At 29.0% G+C, this 21,273-nt stretch overlaps 1 protein-coding gene across 7 annotated transcripts in view; it reads right to left on the bottom strand.

Moving 5' to 3' along the window:
* nAChRa6 (nicotinic acetylcholine receptor alpha6 subunit) overlaps positions 1 to 21,273 on the bottom strand; it is a 349,900-nt gene that overhangs the window by 118,683 nt on the left and 209,944 nt on the right. For all 7 annotated transcript variants that reach the window (XM_026446378.1, XM_026446376.1, XM_026446377.1 and 4 more), the window contains 1 exon segment: positions 4,288 to 4,363. In XM_026446378.1, the coding sequence (XP_026302163.1) occupies positions 4,288 to 4,363 (76 nt within the window).

Raw genomic sequence — 21,273 nt, 5'->3', positions numbered from 1 at the left:
GACCGTTTCACTGTTCGCAATTTCATGCAAAATAGCTATATTTCTTTCTTCTTGTTTTTTTTTTTTTTTTTTTTTGGTTTTGTTTTGTGTGTTTCCAAAATGAATTTCAGAATGTATAACTTTATTTTGTGCTTTTGTAATATTGCTTTGCTTTTAAATAAAAATACCAACATTGGTTTTTACAATATCGAAAATTGTTTAAAAAAAAGAAGAAAAAATCTTCGAGATATCTTGATAATCTAATTTTATTTTGCTTTTATAAAAACAATAACCTAAAAACGAAGAATAATATATTGTTTAACAATTATTTTGTTAATTCTCTCAGAAGAAAAAAAAATATCCTTTCGTAATATTTCAATATTATTCATATTTGGGAGCAATTCTAATATGATATCGAAACTTCAAAGATTATTCCAGCTCAAGCAATAAGAAAAAAAAACATGGATATTTTCAATAATAACAGTTTTCAAAACTGTGCATCATTTCTATTTATGCAAAATCATTCTCCTCAGGAGTCACATCAACTTTGCATCATCTTATAGGATATTGCACACACTCTATTTTTCGCCATCTATGTCAAATCACCCAACATATTCAGCAATAAACTCACCTCGAACTCATCTCGTCCCGCCTTTTCATTCTCGAGGTAAGTATCACGATGAGAATTTTCACTATAAGCCTTAAAAGAGGGAAGTATTGAGGCTAGATAGAGGTTAAAGGTTCGCGACACTACACATTGAAGAAAGTTAAATTTATTAATGCAATTTCGCTAAGATTCTCGCAACCACTCTCCATTATTCTTCGCTTTCAGATTCCTGGCCAAGCGTTTTCATACAAGTTCACAAGCGAGCATCGGCAAAATAGCCCTACGTGAAGAAAATTCGAACAACACTACGAAATTGTGATGAATAGTGATGGGTTCGAATATCTCGCGAATGGGTTTGGAAAATTGACTTACAAAATTTCTTGTATGTATTTCAAGAGGAAGAAGAAATATATTCAAAAAGAAAAGATGTATTTAAATCAATTTTCTTATCTACTTTTGAAATTATATATTTTAATTATAATTATTTAATTTCCGTATTTTTGGTGAGACTATATAAACAATAAAATTATATAAATCACGAGATCTAGATCTTTCTAATAATTATAAATATTATTAAGTAACTTTACATATGAATCATTCTAATTTCGATTAATTCTATTTTCTAAAAACTAGCTTCTTCCTCGATATTTTAAGTTCACATCGTTTATTGATTAATCCAACGCTGATTCGACCCCATCGCTGTATCGAAGAGGAGCTGAAAGAGATCCCGCCAAATCGTGGACATCGAGATTCGAAGTGTCGTAAAACGATTCGAGGCTTGTTCGATCGCCACGTCGATTAGAGACTTTATGATGCACGACGAAACGGAAGACGATGAGATATCTTTATCGCCCAACGACATTTTTGGGATTGGAGGAGCGTGGAAGTGGGTTTCTAACGACTTCTATCAGCATTCCTTTACGCGTCACTGACACGAATATCGCGAGCGGGAAAACGAAGAGTGCATTTTACCGTGGAAACCTGGAAATTGGCTTCCTCTGTTGAAACATTATTAAGAAACGTTACGTGGCGGAGGTATTCACAAATAGGAGTTTTTGTTATGGCCAGAGAAAATTCCGGGAGAATTGGATTCGAGATCAGAACGGAATGACTTGAGAAGATCAACTTGGAAACGATTCTAGTTTCTAGTTTTGTAAAGATAAGTTTGTGTTTAACTGAGATAATTGTTTTATCAAAATTGCGTTTCTTAATGAATTCATTATATATAAATATGTGTACGAATACTATGAATGTGTAGAGTGTAATAGTTTATAATCATTTTGTTTCTATTAGAAAGAAGTTACTTTAAAAGGAAAATGATATTATTTGTATTTTAATTAGTTCCTTTATTAATACATATGATTTAAAAAAATGATATGATTAAACTTATTTTGCAAAGAATCTTTTTAAGAAGAAATTTTAAAAATAGGGAAAATCAAAATGAGATGAAATAATAATTCTATATATTTATGTTCCAATCTTATTATTTTGAATAATCACAAGACCAAGACAGAACAAAATAGAATAATTCGATTAATTTAAAATAATGTGAAATTTACATTACAGTTCTATTTTCTATTGAATTTGTTGAATTCTATGATCACGATTCTCAGTTTTCTAATTAATACAAAAAATTCAGAGTATTCAAAATGTTTTATGCATGAAATTTAACGTTTTTAACTGGAATTTTCGATGGATCAAATATTTAAAATGAAAATAATGTGCATGTGAACGATATGAATGTAGCTTGCATCAACGTTGAAACGTGTTAATACTTCAAATTGACATATATTCTATTACGGTGTCAAAATCAGCGTAGAATGGAAAATGGATTTTCGATAATCCATTGCTGTTAGAACTAGTTGGTACGAGTTCGATTTGCGATCCATCGTTGCTGTTAGAACTAATTGATTTGCAATTTATAATAGAGTATTGTTAGAAAATGTTAGAGAAGAACTTGAGAACAATTGATTTTCAACAATTTAGAATAACAGGGATGATATTTTAAAAATAACTAATGGTTTATTATACATGTATTCTTATTAATTTTTAGCATTCAAAATTGCATTAAAAATTGTTTTAAAAATTATTATTATTATTAATGCATTAAAAAATTGATAATTATCTTTATATCTACATCCAATAATATTGTTGAATATAATAAATATTATTTGTAAAATAGTAATAATATAAAAGAATTTTTTCAAAATAATATTATATATTATTATAGAGATAATTAGAAATTTTAATTAATAGATTTTAATATAGAGATAATTAGAAATCTCTATATTTACATTCAATAATATCATTGAATATAATAAATATTTGTAAAATAGTAATAACATAAAAGAATTTTTCCAAAATAATATAATTTTAATTTTCTATGTGTTTGCAAACATATATATTTTATTATAGTTACGTTACATTGTCTTTAATACATTCCTTCCTTTATATATCTATTGTTTGATTTAATATTGAGGTGAGCTACTTGTCAGTGCTGATAGTTATTGACTTATATTCCTTGCTCGTGAGCTAAGTTTAATAGTTGTCTAAGATATGATGTATCTGTTCTTGTTGAATATTGAAGTAAATTATTATTACTTGAAGATAAATTTACATTAAATTCGAAGATATCTCGAATAATCTGTATTTCGTTGTTTCATTAAAATTTAAGATAGAAAATATCTACATAATTTCTATGGACATTTAATAAGAGTTTCTTATTATTTGAAAAACATTAAGGCAGTGAATTCAAATTTCAAGATTATTGCAACAATTCTCATTTTATTAATGATATTACTATAAGATTTCGCGAAAAAAGGAACTTTAATGTTAAACAAAAATTTATATTGTATTTTTAATAATTTGTAAATTTCGTTTTAAGAATATGTATAACAATTTAGTTACATTTACGAATATAATGTGTTTTAAAAGAAAAGAAAAAATTTGTTAATTTTTTATTGTATAAAGAAATGACAGATATACATGATTTATACATGTATATAAAGTGTATATAAGTTCTATATATTCATGATACATATCTTCAGCTTTTAACGCTCGTGTTTAAACAGCGCGAAGATTCACATCACGAAATCTAGAATATTTATTCAGAAATAAAGTTTCAGTGTAAGAACTGATAAAATTTTCATTTCCTTTCATGATAAGAAATCAGCATATTTTACTATTTTCAAAAATTTCGAAACTAAATTTGACTAATTGAGAAAAAAGAAAAGAAAGGATTTTAGGCTATTATTTTTTTTCTCTTACTTTTTATCTTTCAATAAAAGAATAATGATACGAAAAAAGAAATTAATATTGATTAAATAACGATAAAAATGTTTGAAATTATTGAAAATATCATTAAATTATTATTTAAAAAATAGAAATATATTCATATTCAACAATCACATAATTATCAGTGAAAAAAATTATTACTGAAAGAAATGAAACTAACAATCGTATCCCTACTCTTTCAACTAAAATTTTATATATTTTGACCAACAAACTGCACATTATTTTATACTCATTACAACATTTATACACTACTTTAATTAAATCCAATCATCGATTCATTCAATACTAAAATTCAATACTTTGAACCGTCTTGTCGAAAGATATAATACAATTATATGTGCAAATTTCTTTATAAATATTTTTATATCAAAGATTTAAAAAAAAAAAAAAAGTCCAGAGATACTCACCGATCAGGTACCATTCTCCATTCGTGATAAAGTCGGACAGGTCACCGCCCGTCTCCGAGCTGAGCACGAGGTCGACCTAACAACGTCAAAGTTCGATTAACAGAGGCAAACATCTATGGCCGTGGCATTTCTGCTAGGTCACACACAGCGAAGCGGGCATACATGCACGTGCGACAGCTTTATGTCACTTTTCGCTTTCTACACCTACTACCACCATTACTTTCGCAACAGCTATGGGCAGCGGAATAACATGGCGCGCGGTGTTGGTATTCGATAAATATATATCGTGCGAGGAGGAGGTTCAAGGAACGATGGTGTGTCATGAAGGAGTGTTTCGTGTCCGGTTGTATAAAAAAAAATATAGGTAAAATCCGTGGCCATCGACAGACCGAGCCTCTGGACATTCTTCCTCGACAATAAGAGAAACGTCTTTTCCAATTTTTAAAACATGTGCTTGAAAATTGCTCTCGAAAATATTTCTTTTTATTCACAAGTGAACACGTAAATTCTCTTTATGACAAATTTCTTATGATCCATCTGAGGATAACAAGTTTTCGAAAGTTGCTCTTGATTGGATTTGAGAGTATCGTTCGAAGGAAAACTCGATTAGTTTAGTTATTCTAACGACGTTTCAAGAATCAGTTAATTAATTATTTTAATTCGTTTCTTTTTATTTTTGTCTCTGGTAATTTTGCTTCTTCATGTTTATCGAATCCTTTATATTTATCGATCTTTTGTGCTTTAAATTAATTAAAGGAAATCCGCTATTTTTATTCTTATTCATTTTGTTTTTTTTTTTATAAAATTTTGTGGCATTTTGGAGGTTCCGATTGTATATATATATATGGGATTGATATATTTGATATACGTTTGAAAAATGATATTTCGCAGATATGATATATTGATTGTTGTATTGGTTCATCATCATCCCTTGTTGAAGCTTCTGCGCTGACGAAACTTCGAAATTTTCTTTTTGAAAGAAACACGAGTGGTAACACGAAATATAGAAATTTTATCTCGATTTATACTTTGATTCGTCTTTTATCGTTTGATTTGTGTGCTTTTGTAAATAAATTATTGATAAGAATTAACAATTGCTAATAAAATTATTGATGATTAGTAAGAAGTAACATTATTTTTTTTTTTTTTAAATAATTCAAAGCAATACGTAACTCCAGTTATATAGAATATTAGTTATATAGAATACAGTTTTTCCTGGTTAAATTAAAAATAGTATAAATATTACAGAATAAAAGTATTGTATGGAAAGTATGTAATTTTAAAATAAAATTTGCATTTATAATACAAAATACAAGAATAGGTTTATAATGTATCAAAAAATTAAAAAATTTAATAACATGATAAATTTGATAACTTTTTGCGATAAAACATTACAAATTTTTTAAATTTAATCTTTTTGAAAATAATATCTTTATCGAAATCTTTTTATTGTTAATTTTGTTCGCTTTATTTTAATCCTTCAAATCTCTTTAACTCTCTTTAATTTAATATTCTAAACGAAATAATATAGTATAATTGAATAATTCGCAGTAATTATTTTGATAAAAATTTGTTCTTATTGTAAATATTTTGAATACATTTTAGAATATTAAATTTTTAATTAGAAAAATGCATGAGAAATACGAATTTAAATAAATTTCCATAATCTTTTCTTTTTTCGACATTTTAAAACATTTTTCTTGCTTTTCATTTACACTCAAAGAATATACTTTGACAAAATTTTCCTGAAAAAGAAAAAAAAAAACACCTTATCCTACAAAGTTTTTCGCTATCTTTCCTCTTTCAAGAATATTCACTGATATCCTTTCTTCCTTTTATTCTACAAAAAAAAAAAAAAAAAAAAGAGAACAACTCACATGAAATACCGAAGCTACCCCTCAAAGAATGCTTGTTTCATCGTAGAATGCTTTTTAAACGGTTTCTCGGTTCCCTTTAAGCTTCTCGTTTATCTGTTGCTCTTTGATCGAGAGCCAAACGAGATGTGGTTTAGCGTGTTCTAACTTTTATGACCGGTATTTCCATCCTCCTTCATCTTCATGTATCGTTGATCGTTTTAAAAAAAAAGAATCGTTCATCTCGAGTTATACATTAATATTTTCGAGACTAATAAAACATCGTGTCTCAAAGTAACTTTTAAAATAAAATTTTAACATTGCTACAATTTTTGATCAAATATTAATGACAAGATTTATTCAAACATGTATTATATAGTATTTTATAATACTATTAATAAATTATTAATAATATTATTATATTTTTAAATCTTTTAATTTATCAAAAAAATTAATAATTATCAATGTAACTATAATACTATTCAATGGAATATTATATCTCAGTAAAAATAAACTTTCAATATTATTTAAAATATTTATTGAAGCAATAATCCAGAGAATTCAATATTATTTTTAATTAATTTATTATATTTCTTGCTTCTTCATGTTCATATTCATTGTTAAAAAGAAAAATTCGTCTCGAAAGTTTACGAAAATACATGATTTATTGGAAAGAAAGAGAGAGAGGGAAAGAGAGAGAGAGAAGGCAAGATTGCTCGAGAATTTCTTTTTATCCAAGTGATCGAGAAAATTGAATAAAATTGTTCGATGAATTGAAAGAAGGTGCATAAAAAAGTCAGAGATGAAACGATGATCGAGCTCAATTTGCTTCGAAGCGATGCTGACATTAAATTGAAATTTCACGAACTCGATTAAACCTTTTTGCCGATTATGCGTATTGGAAGACGTTTTTAACTTTGATTTAAATGATGAAGGATGAAAGAGTATTCTTTTTTTTTTCATTTAATGATTCCACGTTGTTCGAAGTGGATCTTTGAGATTTTTTTTTTTTTTTGATAGAAATGTAATGATGGCTTTTTCGAACGAAAATTACATTTCATTTTATATTACTTTGTATGCACTTTATATGTTTTGATTTTTAAATAAAATAGAAGATGGAAAAAATTTTTGTTTCAAACTCAAAGTCTCAACAATTTTATAATACTAAAAGATACTCAAATCTTTGATAATTATTTGGAATATTTCGTTTGAAATTATAAGAAATTTTCGTTAGAACGAATGAATGTGCAGAGGAATTTTCGACCAGAGCAAATGGTTTTTGTACGAAAAATATTAGCTCTTCGATCAAACTATTTATTGTAATAATATATTTCGAATGTTTGGAATGTTGAGGAATTTATTCTTCGAAATAAAAATTATATACTTTGTTTTTACGAAACGATATATATTCTTTGCAATTGAAAACATTTTTTGAAATTAATAACTAATAATTATGAATCTATATTATTTTTAATAAATTGAAAATTCTTTGCAAAATTAAATATTTGAAATACTTTTTAATCTTGTATTTATAATTCATTATTCGTATTTATAAAATATTTATAATCAAATATTTTATTTGAGATTATATCACTATTCATTTTTTTCACATAATCATCAGAATATTTCTTTCTTCATATTTTCACAAATTTTTTTGCACAACAAACAGACTTGTTCCTACTGTTAATCTCTCATAACTCATTAAGATATCACGTATATCACGGAAGTGGTTCTTATTTCGAGCATTTATTCTCGAGGGAACTCAGCTTAGCTTACTCTATTCTATCGGGACTAATCGTTGTACTTTACACATATGTGCACTGAAAATTTAATTGGAGTTACGTATTGGTACGAACGATATGAGTTTAGAATATATTTACAATAACAAAAGTGATTTGTATATATGTATATACAAGATAAATATTGTTTCTGAAATCTATAATTCAATTATTAGCAATTATTACTGATAAATTATTCAATTCAACAAAAGAAAAAAAATATATATCATTCGAATACTTTTCGTTACTTTTAACATTTTAATTTTTCAAGAATTTCATATATATTTCATGATAATTTCTTCAGAAACATTTAACAAAACAAGAAGGAATAAAATTTCTACCAGTCAACCAAGAGATTTTTGCTTTTTGAAACAGATATTATACTTCGAAAGAAGGATAAAGAACAATTCCAAGAGAGATCTCCACCCCTATCATCATCCTTCTCCTAGAACGAATGCGAAACGAACGACAAACTTCGTTAATTTTGCGCTTCGCAATTCTCAAATTCTCAAATTTCATATCCCCGGGAAACTTTGCACGGTTAAACACGAACCGAGGAAAATCTTGATTTCCCAGGCGGTTCCAAAACTGGTTCTTAGAAACGTCATAATATTTCACTCAGGACGGATACGTCCATCGTTTCAATTGCCATTTCTCGTCGGCCGGCGAAGAAAGCGTGGGCTCAGCTCTGTTTGAAATTTATCGGCCCATGCACGATTGACAATTAATCCTGAACCGGTGACAGGCGACTCGAATGCGATTCACGTTCACCGTTTTTGTCTCGGCACGTCCGTCATATCAGGCGAGCTATCGATTACCGTAAAGGGAGAAGGGAACGTGCCTCTGGGAAAATAAAATAACGCGGTTTAAGTTGAAATCGAAAGGAGTCGAAATAGTAGAAAAGATCCTTACTGTGTATATGAAGATTTTAAGTGTTTATAAATTGTGAGAATAATCTTTTCTATGTTCGAAATTTAAGAGCGTTCCACTTAATTCCATTATATATTTTATTAGAACATTTTCACGAATGTATATAAAATTTGGAAAATGTTATTAAAATTGGAAATAGATAGGACTATGATTATGTAAAGTTTGAAACAAATTTGAAAATATGTGCAAGAGTTATAAAATGTTTATTATAATACATTTAGATAAATCTTTAGAAAATTGTAATTAAATATCCAATTTTTATTAATGTGATGAAAATCACTTGTTTATATATTTGTCCTTCACAAAATATACAGTCCAGTATAGTCTGATCAACACGTTATATTTGTTACTGAAAGAAAAGTATTAAAATCCGATAGAAAAAGAACAATTCTTCCTTATTTCTTTCCTTCAAATTTTATCCATATAATCGTATCAATAATATCTTCACCATAGATACTTTTAGAAAAAAATTTGTCTCTGCATTCCAATTCCAATTTCTCTTTACATTCGACAAAATATTGATCTCAACGTACACAAATCTCTATTTTTCGAAACATCCTTGCACGACAAGTGTCCAACAAAGTGAATAATCCAAGTAATTTCTCCAACTTAATCGACACAATCCCGGAACACCGATCGATGTATTCAATCGCCAGCTGAGAATTAACCTTGCCCGAATGTAATCGCGTTCGGCGATAATTACCAAATCCCGAGAGCGATTGAATGGGCGGCTCACCGGTTCAGGATCAATGCGAAACGCGATTAACGGGCGGAGTTTTCGCCTCGAAGATTTTCTACCGCGATTCGAGTCATCGTATGTGTGCGTGTGTGTGTGTAATATATTATTTTCCATAGGATATGGAAAGGGTTCGAGGAAATGCAAGGGTGAACAATCGCACTCGTTCAACGAGGGCGATCGACGACAAATATGCGCATTCCAATTCGCACAGGGCTGCGAACATCCGGCCACTGTTTCATCGACTTAACTCCGTTGGAAACTCCGTACGGATATGATCGTTTGGAAACGTTGCACGAGTTCGAGTTAATTAGAAATCTGATGTAATTGCGAGTTTAATATTTTAGATATCGTTAACGATGTTATTGGAAGTCAAGGTAGTTTGAAATTAGTCCTAAAGATCTGATAATAAGAAGAATAATTAGAGTAGGTAATATTATCATTTGTTACATATTGGTACAATTGGTCAATTAATGTATTTATATTAATACGATTAATTCTAATTCAATCGTATTTTAAAAATTTCTCCAAGAAATTTTCAATTTCAAGATAGAAAATCGGCATGCAATGTTTCCAACGATTACTATCCCGGCCCGTATCGCAGCCAAATCAATTCGAGCATTCATGGAACACTTGAAAACGTATATATCGATATCGTACCGTCTGGAGAGCACGAATATCCACAATAACAAATAATGCAGCCATTCCAATGAGGTGCATGTAATGTCTCGAGTACTGTATACTTACAAAACGTTTCAATATCGGTTTCCATACATACGACAAGATAAATCGTCCCGTCCAAACGATACGAATATTACGCGTTATTATCGATAGCTTTCGTCGATACTGGATATCTCTCTCTCTCTCTCTCTTGAAAAAAAGACCAACAATCGTAACAATGTAAAAGCTCGACGATGTAAATCCCGCGTAATAAATCCCGCAGCTCTATAAGTGCGACGCATCCACGCGAAAATTGGCTATAATAGATATAGTACAAACAGTTTGATATCGGGCCACACGCACGCAACGCACACACACAATTACAAACAAAGAGAGAGAATACACTTGATCGGCTACGCCGCGACAATGAGAGTGGAGGAGGAGAGTGGGGGAGGGAGTGATTTGAGAATGGTGTTCACGAATCACCTGGATCGTTGACAGAGGTACGCATGCAACATCTACGTTCTCGCAAACGCACGTTGATTGCACATTGACCGAGTATTTACACACGTATGCACGCGCACATATAATACACGTAATACACACAGAGAAATATACACGTATATACACATATAACATGCGACACACGCGCTGTACACTTATGACTAATCGCTCGATCGCGATCGAGCGTTGATCTCTTGTGATGTACGCGAGGTTAGGGCGTTGATGTTAGGTTAGGTGGTCTATGTATATATATAATAAGTGAGGTTATGGAGCTAAGAGTAAGTGAACCAAGAACCAGAATTATACGTGGTTTGTATGATATTCGGGGAGGGAGGAATTGAAAATTTCTTTTTCTTCTTTTTTCTATTTTTTTTCATTTCATCTACTTTCCTCGAAAGACTCGTTTGGTACGATGAGAGCGATGGGTTGCGACGGGTTGTGTACGACAGGGGTGGGTGGGAGGGGGGGGACGATGGCGGGCGCGTAATATGCGACATAGTAATCGATGAAATGCGCTCGGACTGCATTTTCCACGGGTCTGGCAATGGCAGCCGGTCGAAAGCTCGAGAAACGCGCGCGTTCCACGGCCACGTTTGTCTTCCAAAACGAATTTCTTGGCGCGCGCGCGCGTCTCTGCCCGTGAATTTGAACGTGTTCTGTTTGCTAAATTTCGATTGCGACTACAGAGTACACAATCTGAAAATTCGGATGGATGATTAATCAAGGGGCGACGGAGAATGTTTAAAGGGATTAAACGCGTGTTCCGGGGAAATATACGTTCGGAATTGTGTTATCGAGAGGCGAGGGAGGTGTGTTAAGCTTCGTTTGATATCCGCGAAATTTGAAGCGGACGATTTGACGAGGTTAAATCGAGCCGAGGGTTGATGAATTTTGCTTCTGCATGGAGTTTGAGACAGTTTTAGTTAGTATGTCACGTTCGATTATTTATAAGTAATGTAGAAGGATTTGATTATTTGATAAGAGCTAAGTAATAAATAAATCATTTTCATCCTGCTGCATTTTGCCGTGAATCTTGAATATATGTATAAATATTTTATTTATTGCGTTTGCTGGATGGAAGTTATAATAGTATGAACGAGAGTAAGTTTTATTTAATTTATTATTTTTTATTATTTATGAGTGACGCGTAGAACGAAGAATTTTTAATATTTCTTTTGAAATATAACTCATATCGATGTAATTCAATATCGGCGTTTTAATAAAATAAAAATTGAAAATTGAACTTTCTATAAAAGTTTTTTTCTTTCGTACATACTCAAAAATATAATATAGTTTTTTTCAAAAGGTTAATACATATGTGCAAAAGCAAATATCATCATTTATATTATAGCAATTTTTAATTTTGCGAGTATGAGAGGATAAAATCGATTGAATTACTTGAAAATTTTAATTCGAAATCGAAATAAGTCGAAAATATTCCATTAATGTGTTATTTTTTTTTTGTATATAATATACAGAAAAAACATAACTCGCAAATCAAACAAGATAAAAATATGATCGGAGGATTTAAATTATAAAATCAATAATAAAAAACGAGCAGAAAACCCGCTGCCATTGCTTATATATGAAACAAAGGAAAGAATAATATCAACATTTATAAAAATTCTTAATCTTTCTCGATTTTTGCAGTCCGCGAGTCTTTCGTTCGATATTTACAAACATGAAAAAAAGCAAAATCGTTCGTTTCATTTTAATTTCTACTTAATATCTTCTGCTCGTATTAATCCTCATTATGAAATGTATTCAATGACATGATCTCTTTCATCGAGTTCCAATCAAAGAATACATTTCTCAAATTTCAATGTTTATTAATTAAAACATACGACTGAATTAGCTCCCTATAATATTCGTGATTACTCACAAAAGATCCACTTTATGATGCATAATCGATACGAGCAATTATTTCGAATGTATCGTTTAATTAATTTAAACGAAATTCGAAAATTGGAAAATCTAATAAAAAAAAAAGAATTAAATACAAGAAAGGAACGAACGATTTTTGTTTTTGATCGTTTTGCCAACTTTTTCTGTGATGAACGCTTAAGATCTAAAGGGATGAACACGATGCTTAATGTATTATCGATGGTCGGTAAGATCTTGGTGCACTCTTGCGCGAGTGCCACGTCTCGAGTCGCAAGTTTTATCGCGTCTCTTATCTCTTTTATTAGTTTCATCATCGTGTCACAGACTCTTCGCTTCTTGTTTTTCCCTTTTCAGACAGCTCGATCGAGAGGCACGCATGTAAGAGCGCATCCGAACGGAATGAATTTGCTTCGCACACACGGGTATATCGATTAACTCGTGCCACGTTTGTTTTTCTTCCGTTCCTCTTGTATTTTCTTAAGGGAGTGAAAGTGGATCGTCCTGTTATTTATAAAGTTTTCCCTTCTCACGTATATATTTGAATTCGTATGCGTTTGATAAATTTTTGCATAGATTTCGTCGTGAGTCATCATTCGTTCTATGATTATTTCGATTATGGTTAAAAAATAAAATAGAGATAATGAAATATTGATTAATCTAAACGTTTCTTGGTTATATATACATATTTTTCAATTTTAATGCAATTCTTTTTTTTATAGTCGAGAAAGATTACTTCGTAGAAAGATTTTACGTAAATGAATTCTTGAAAGTGCAATTTATAAATTAATTTTTCTCAAGAATTGTTAATAACTTTCGTTCTTAGAACAAGAAACGATTCAAAATTTAATACATTAAATTTAGTAGTATTAATATAATGTTCGTCGAGCAAAGAAGATTCTTTTATCTCTGTATCATTCTGGATCTACTTAAATCTTTCCTTTTTATTGTATCATTCTACATATAAAAGAATTATTAAAATCAAATCCGTTTATAATACAGCAAGTGGAAATATGTAAAAGATACATATACATTCTTCATTATTTTTTTTTAATTATAAGAAATTACAATTTCAATATTCAACTTACATTCATTCCTAAACTTTATATAAACTTTATATAAAATAGAGAGCAAGACTGCCTTCTTTTCCATATCAAACTACATGAAATTAATATTAAATCTTTCGTCTTCTCAAAATTCCTTCGTTTAATTTCAGAGTAAACTCTACTATGAAACATCCTGTACATATTAACCAAAATTCCCAATTCACGAATCATCATCGTATGAAGAGACCAAACGTCTCGCGAGGGAAACAAAGGGAACTCGGATTAACTGTGACCCCGCCGTTCGAACGAGCAAAGAATGGAGTGGCTGCGAGTTTGAAGTATCTCGAGACGTGGTGGCGCCAGCAGGAACACACGTGCAACAGGTGAAACTTAAATATCGAGTGGCTCGCTTATTTCACGCTGTTCGAGCCGAAGAAAAATTTCATCGTGAGACATTCTAAAGACATTCTCTGTTTACTATGCAGGATTTGGACGACAAAGATTAATGATGAAGAGATCGAGTCCCCCTTTTAACGAACCATTAAGCGATGGAATTGTGATTTGTGGTTTAATGGAAAAATTTATTGGCTGGCGAAATTCGCTTGCGGTTCATAATTCAATAATTAATTAGAAATTGTTAACGAGACATTTGTGAGATTTGAAAGAAGCGAAAATGATTAATAAATTCATCTTTTGAATATTTAATTAGAAACAATGTTTGAAATTTTTATCTTAAAATCTTAGAAAAAAATTTTATCCGTGTAAAATAAAATCCTAAAATCTTGTAATTTTGTAGTTGCAAAATATTGAAGTTTATTGATAGATATTGAAATTCTAATCTTTAGATATAATTAAGATTATTGGTAAAATTATAGAGTTGCGATATATATTTCTATAGATGTTTATAATATATAAAAATAAAATTAAAAGTATAAGTTTTTACATAAGTTAATATTCTCTACTAATTTACTTTAATTTATTAATAACTACATGTACATTTGAATTAATAGTTGAAATCAAACAAAAATTTATATAAAGATATTTTTAAAAATTAGTGTAACATATATTATTATTATATTTTGAAATTAATTGAATGACTGATCTGATTGATGCATTGTAAATCAATCAAATCTAATCAAAATATTCTTATATCAAATTTATTACTTTTCTATCATATAACATCTTTTTATTTTCACAAAGCATGTTCTAAACACATTATTTACATAATATTAAATTTTGATTGTATTAAAAAAATAAATATATGATAGAAATATACATTAAATATTTAAAGTTTCTTCTAAATCAATAGAATTATCTGTATTCTTAATTAAATAACAGATATAACACATTATTTAAAAAAAAGAAACGAGAATCACAAGTTCACTTCCAGTTATAAATATATTCAAAGTTAGAACACTAACGATTCGAAAAGTAATGAGTCCACGAAGAAGAAGCACATTTCATATTCCCGCAATGTCTTTTGAAAATCAATCCCTTCGTTACAATCTTTGGGAAAAGAAGAGGGGAAAGAAGTTTCCAAGAAAAGTTTCTCCGATACGATGAAATGTAAATGCTTCCTCGAACGTTGGGAAAAATGTTGCAACTGCTTCATTGTCACTGCATAATATTATGAAGTTTCTTTTTTTTTTTTTTTTAGAGATGTCGTCATCGCGAGAATCAAGGTTTATTAAAAAAGAAAAAAAACAAAAAAGAAGCGTCATTCATTTCAAGATGCTGGAACTATCATTAAAATAAATCCTGAAGAAAAAACTAAAAATATATCATGATCAATATTTATGAATTTGCTGGAGCTTGTGGATACTTATTTTTGGATAGTTTATTGTTTGGTAACAACTACCAAAATTGTGAAAAATGGAAATTAATTTAAAATCGAATATCAGGGATTTTGAATTAAAATTTTTGCAATTAATTTCTGAATTTCTGAATTAAATTCTAAATATTCTTCTTAAGGATAAGTTAAGGATAAGTTTTCTATACTTGAAGCAATAAGCTGGAAAATACTGATAGATTTATAAGAGTATATAAAAAATCTCATTGAACAAATCAATGAATTGAATGTTATTTTAGTAAACAAGAAAGTATTAAAAGTGAATAATTACATTTATATTATTATTATTATTATATTTCCACTTGCTTAATTAAAAATATCACTGGAACAATGTTTCTCACAATAATAATTTAACAACAATATTTTAAAACTTTATAATTTGCGACGATTCACTTAGTCAAACTCTATTTTTACAAGATGTACCACTTATCTAATTTTTATTAATTTTTAAAGAGAATCTTACGAAAGATGAAATATTAACAGGCGTGTGCGAAACAAATACGTACTTAGCCTAAGCTTAGCCAGTGAACATTTGCTCTTCAAAATCTCTATGTAGCAAACGTTCTTAAATTTTCAAAAGATAGCTCATGTGATATTTAATCGACAATACAAAGTAGAAACTTTATTTGTGCTTAAGTAAAGTATCTGTCAAACGAAACAGAAGAGAAAAAAAATTATTGAAATTATCAAGAATTTTGTAATAATAAAACAAACGAATTGAATATTTTAATATATATATGTACATACCAAAAACAACGTATATTTGTTTTCATTATTCTTCTTTTTTCTTTTTTCAATAAAGAATGATTCCATTCTCTATAAGATGAATTCATAATAAATTCATATTTGAGATATTTGCAAAGATCTGCAAAAAATATATCTTCTATTACAGTAAAAAGCTTACTGAAAGTATTATCAGTTCTCGTGAAAGTTCCATGGATAATGTATTATGTAAAATAAACTGATAAACTAGAACATTTGAACTGTATATATGATTCACCAGATAAATGTTCTGGTATTCTCAGTTTTATATATGCACTTAAATGGACTCGTATTGTATCTTGATTTTCACTCGTATATCTCTAGTCTATGATATAGTTCCTTTTGAAAGAAAAGATCCTTTATTCTCTTCTTATTTCGAATTACTATACTTCATTTCCATAGAATTTAAATTACAAATCAATATTGCAATAGTAAATCAATTTCTTTGCAGAAAAAAAATATATTTGAATATATTTTATAACCTTCTTATGGCATGTATTATTCTGCAAATCTCTTATTTTTAATTTACTTTAATTTTAAATTAAATTACTTAATTTATGTGTATATATATATGTTTGAACTGTATACACGAGTATGAAATATCTTATAACTTCTTGTATTACTTCTTATAATTAAACACAATTATCAAATCAATCAAAATCACTAATATTACTAATATTACTCTTTGATCCTACTACGTACATCAAAGTCCAATCAATTTTCCCAAACTTTGATTCGATATATTATGATATAATTTGACTTAATGATTATCGATTTAATTCAGTCTCAATCTCGACACGATTGTCGAAACTACAATCACTCAATTTCTATTCGAGATCGTGGAGACATCTCTCTCCGATCCAGGGATACAAGCGATCACCGGTTTATGATCAAGAGTATCGATCAGATAAGGGTAAACAATGGTCCATTCTCTGTCACAGTTTCGCGGATTTACGGGCTGCCTATCAGCAGTCTTGCGACAATCGTAAACCCTAAACCCGAGCACCGAGATTCTCGTAAAACGCTAATTGTCTGCTCGTTACCAACGACCTCACGCCGAGGTGAGCGAAATTGATTCACTGGTAGATTCCTGGCCGGATTTGCGTACTTTTATGCCGGAACAATGGGATAGGATTGTTCATTAACGTGACTTTTAACGGCCTGTCAACCGTAACGAATTCGTTGGGCTCTGATTCCTGGATCAATTTATCAAATGTGATTTTTGTTGGAATATAATTTTTGATCAATATGAATTTGTCGTGAAAAGCCTTGTAGAGGCTATTATGAAGATCTTTTTTTGAGAATTTCTAGAAGAATGTTGTTTATTGAATGCAAAATTATTGTTATTAATGATTAATAATATCATTGGTTTTCATTGGAATATTTGGATATTCTCTGAACTGATAATAACTTTCTCGTGAATTTTGCAAGATATATTTTAATATCTCTATGTATATATAATTTTTATTTATTAGTAGAACGTTGTTATTGGCTTTTTAAGTAAAATAAAAATATTGAATGCGTTATACATTGAGATTGTAGTTTAGTTGAACAGAGAAAAACAAGATAGAAAATGAAGACCCAAACTATGTATATAATTTTTCACAAGAAGTCGATGCAAAGAATTATTAGATATTTCTCTACATCTTCTTTCTCTAATATAAATCGATTTTTCTTATTATTCTTCGTATAAAAGTATTTATCGTAGACAGTCGAAATATCGTTTCCTAACCTCAAATTTAAAATGGTCAAAATCTATTCAGAATTATTATTATTACATCTTAAATATCTTTTAATATATTTCTTCATGAATCTTATTCTTATATTATTTAATCTTTTTTTATCTATTTAAACAGAGGAATAAATATATGCATACATATATAAGCATATTCGAAGAATTACATGCAAAGGAGTAGAACTACAAGCTATTAATATCCGAATCAAACACACTCGAAAACATCTTTTGGATTATTTCATCTAACATCGTATTTTAGTACTTTTATACACAGAATAACAATAAAAATATCGATATATATATATATAAATATAAAATAACTAAACATATTCATCTACACATATTTATCTGCTTATTATACTTACAAAATGAAATCCATAGAAAGATAAATCTCATATCATCTCCTCTTTCCCTTTCTTCATTTTTTCCCATATTCAACACAACGATATATACCATTTACCACTAATATATAACGCATTCATTTCCACATAATAATTCTTCTAAACAAATTAAATATTTCCACTTATACATATATAAAGAAAAAGAAACAGAAATATGAAATATAATAATACAATAAAGGAACATTACGTCGTTTGATTGTTAAGTCAGTCCAGTATTTATAAAAATAATCGAAAGAAAGAAAAAAAAAAAAGAAAATGTCGTCACGTGAAATCGATTTGCCGAACCAGGCCTCATGAGTGCCTAGTAGACCAGAGAATTTCAAGAGCAAAAGCTCGCTACTGGCTGGCATGGAAACGTCACTCAGCTATCGACTCCACGATGGAAACTTCTGGGTTCTGGACAACGGATCGACAGATTGCAAATAACTTGATCCTCGTGTCTGACTTGGTGGCGTTGGTGCCGATTTCCCCGAGACACAAGAATCGCGCCATCGAGATGGAAACACAAGTGAAAAAAAAAAAAGAAAAAAAGAAAGAAATGGATTGAAAAAAAGCCTGGTCAATGTAAGTATATTACAAGATTATTCGTCAAACGAAATAAGCATAATCGACGAAACTGATGAAAAATTGGAAAATCGCGACGCGAAGAAATGAATGTTGTTCCTTGAGAAATCGAGAGATCTCGATGGAACTTTTTGGAGAAAAGTGATACGCCTGATATATTTTGTGGATTTTGTAAAATTTGTAATTGTAGAAAAGTTTATTTATATTGATTTGTATTGTCGTTTTTATAATTTGATTTTTGATCAATTAAATTTTGTTACAATTGAGTTATGACGGTAATTGAAAATTTGATTATAATTCAAGGTTTCTTAGGCGAGAAAAAATTGTAAATAATTCGTATTAATTGAAGATGTTGAGGATAGTATACTGGTAGATAGCACTGTTTTATTAGATGTACTGATTTATTTTCATTTGTATATCTGAAACATTTTCGTTGCTGTTAAGAATATGAGAATGAAAAGAAAATTTTAATAACAATAGTTTAGTAAACAAGAAAAATTATTTATTATTATTATTTTTGTTAATCATCCTTAAGTTTTCAATTTATTATCGCGAGTTTTCATATAAGTATACGTGTTGCCAGCTGGATTACCTTGAAAAAAATTTTAATTAGAAAGCGAAAATATAAGAAGCTTATAAATTTCCATGCTTAAGCAGTACATGCTACTAGTTACTTTTGTGGTATAGAAAGTATGACAAGTTATTATTATTATTATTATAAAATAGACAGAATTAAAATTATGCATTTGATAAATTTTAAAATATTTATATTGACAATTTCAGAGAGATTCAATATAAGTACTTTTGTTTTTTTATTTTATATCAAATATAACTTGTTTGTTAAAATACTTTTCTATCTCTTTAAGAACAACGAAAATATTTGAGATCTACAAATTGAAAATGAATGATGTTATGCTATCTAATTTTTTTATTTTGTAGATCAAAATAATATATATATTTATTTTTAATAATTTACACGTAAAAGCAATTATTTATGTCATTATAGAAAATATTTAAGAAATAAAATCTTTGCATAGATAAATATTTTTTGTTTACTAAACTATTGTTATTAATATTTTATCAATCAACCTCCAAATAATTTCAAAATTTATTTTCTTCTTATTTGCAATGATACAATTGTAAAATAATATTATTAATAAATTCTTTTTCATATTAAATTATAATAACTTTTTTCTTAAACTTCTAAAAAACATTATTACAATTCCATTAAAAAAATGGAATGTGTTTATATTATTATAAATGTTTAAAATATTCATTTATTCTATCCAAAATTTGATTTAACAAAAGCATTGAATTTTTTTGTTTAAAAGAATATTATGTTCCATTTAAGAAATAATAATTTCAAGAATTGAGAAACGCACAAATAATTACTTTCATTTAAATAAATAAAATAAAATATTTCGTTTGAGATATTTGTAAAAAGATATTTACAAACATCATTCTACGACGACATATTATTGTTGTATATCTACGCTATTCCATCAGCAGCTATCATCAATCAATAAAAATAGAAGCATTCAATTATTACAAATTTCTCAAAATAATATACAATACATGAATTACTTACAATTATTTTCCCCCTATATAAAAATTTTGTATTTCCTTCTAAAACTAATCAAACAAATCTCAACAATTTTCATCATAGATAAAACTTTAAAAAACGAACTTAAAAAATATAACTTATAAAAATAAAATATAACTTAAAAAATATAAAATATACTCATTTCTAAAATACAAATATCTTAAACATGCTCTTTTTCTACAATTACTTATATAACCCTGTAAAAAACAGGCGAATGCAAACTTTTAATTCAAATTATAAAAAAAAAAAGGAAACCTTTCTTTCTCTCCACAACACGCAGAGAGAAAGAAACGTTTCGTCCCATCTACTGGGTGTTCTTAAAAAAATTGCACATCACAAAATACAAGGCTCACCTTCCTCCTCTCTTTATCATCCTTCTCATGCACGCATCCCTGTGGTGAATACGTGTTAAAATGATCGCAAGCATGCGTATCGAGATCTAATTAAAGGCGACGAATCAAGAACCTCTTCTAAACTCGAAACTAACAGAATACAAAGAAATAAAGAGAACGAAAAAAAAAAAAAAAAGAAAGAAAAATTCAAAAGCGAACATAAGCGCGTGGAAAGGAATCGATCGAATTTCAAGGATGAAGAGGGGGGAGGAGATGTGATCACGTTCTTTAGGAGAGTTTATTCCCACGAAGGATCATCGAGAGAAGTGAATAGTGGGTGCGGAGTCGATAG

Source organism: Apis mellifera, linkage group LG2 (genome assembly GCF_003254395.2).
Source record: "Apis mellifera strain DH4 linkage group LG2, Amel_HAv3.1, whole genome shotgun sequence".
Lineage (NCBI taxonomy): Eukaryota > Metazoa > Arthropoda > Insecta > Hymenoptera > Apidae > Apis > Apis mellifera.
The sequence above is the reverse complement of the archived record's forward strand: the minus strand, read 5'-3'. Positions and strand labels throughout refer to the sequence as shown.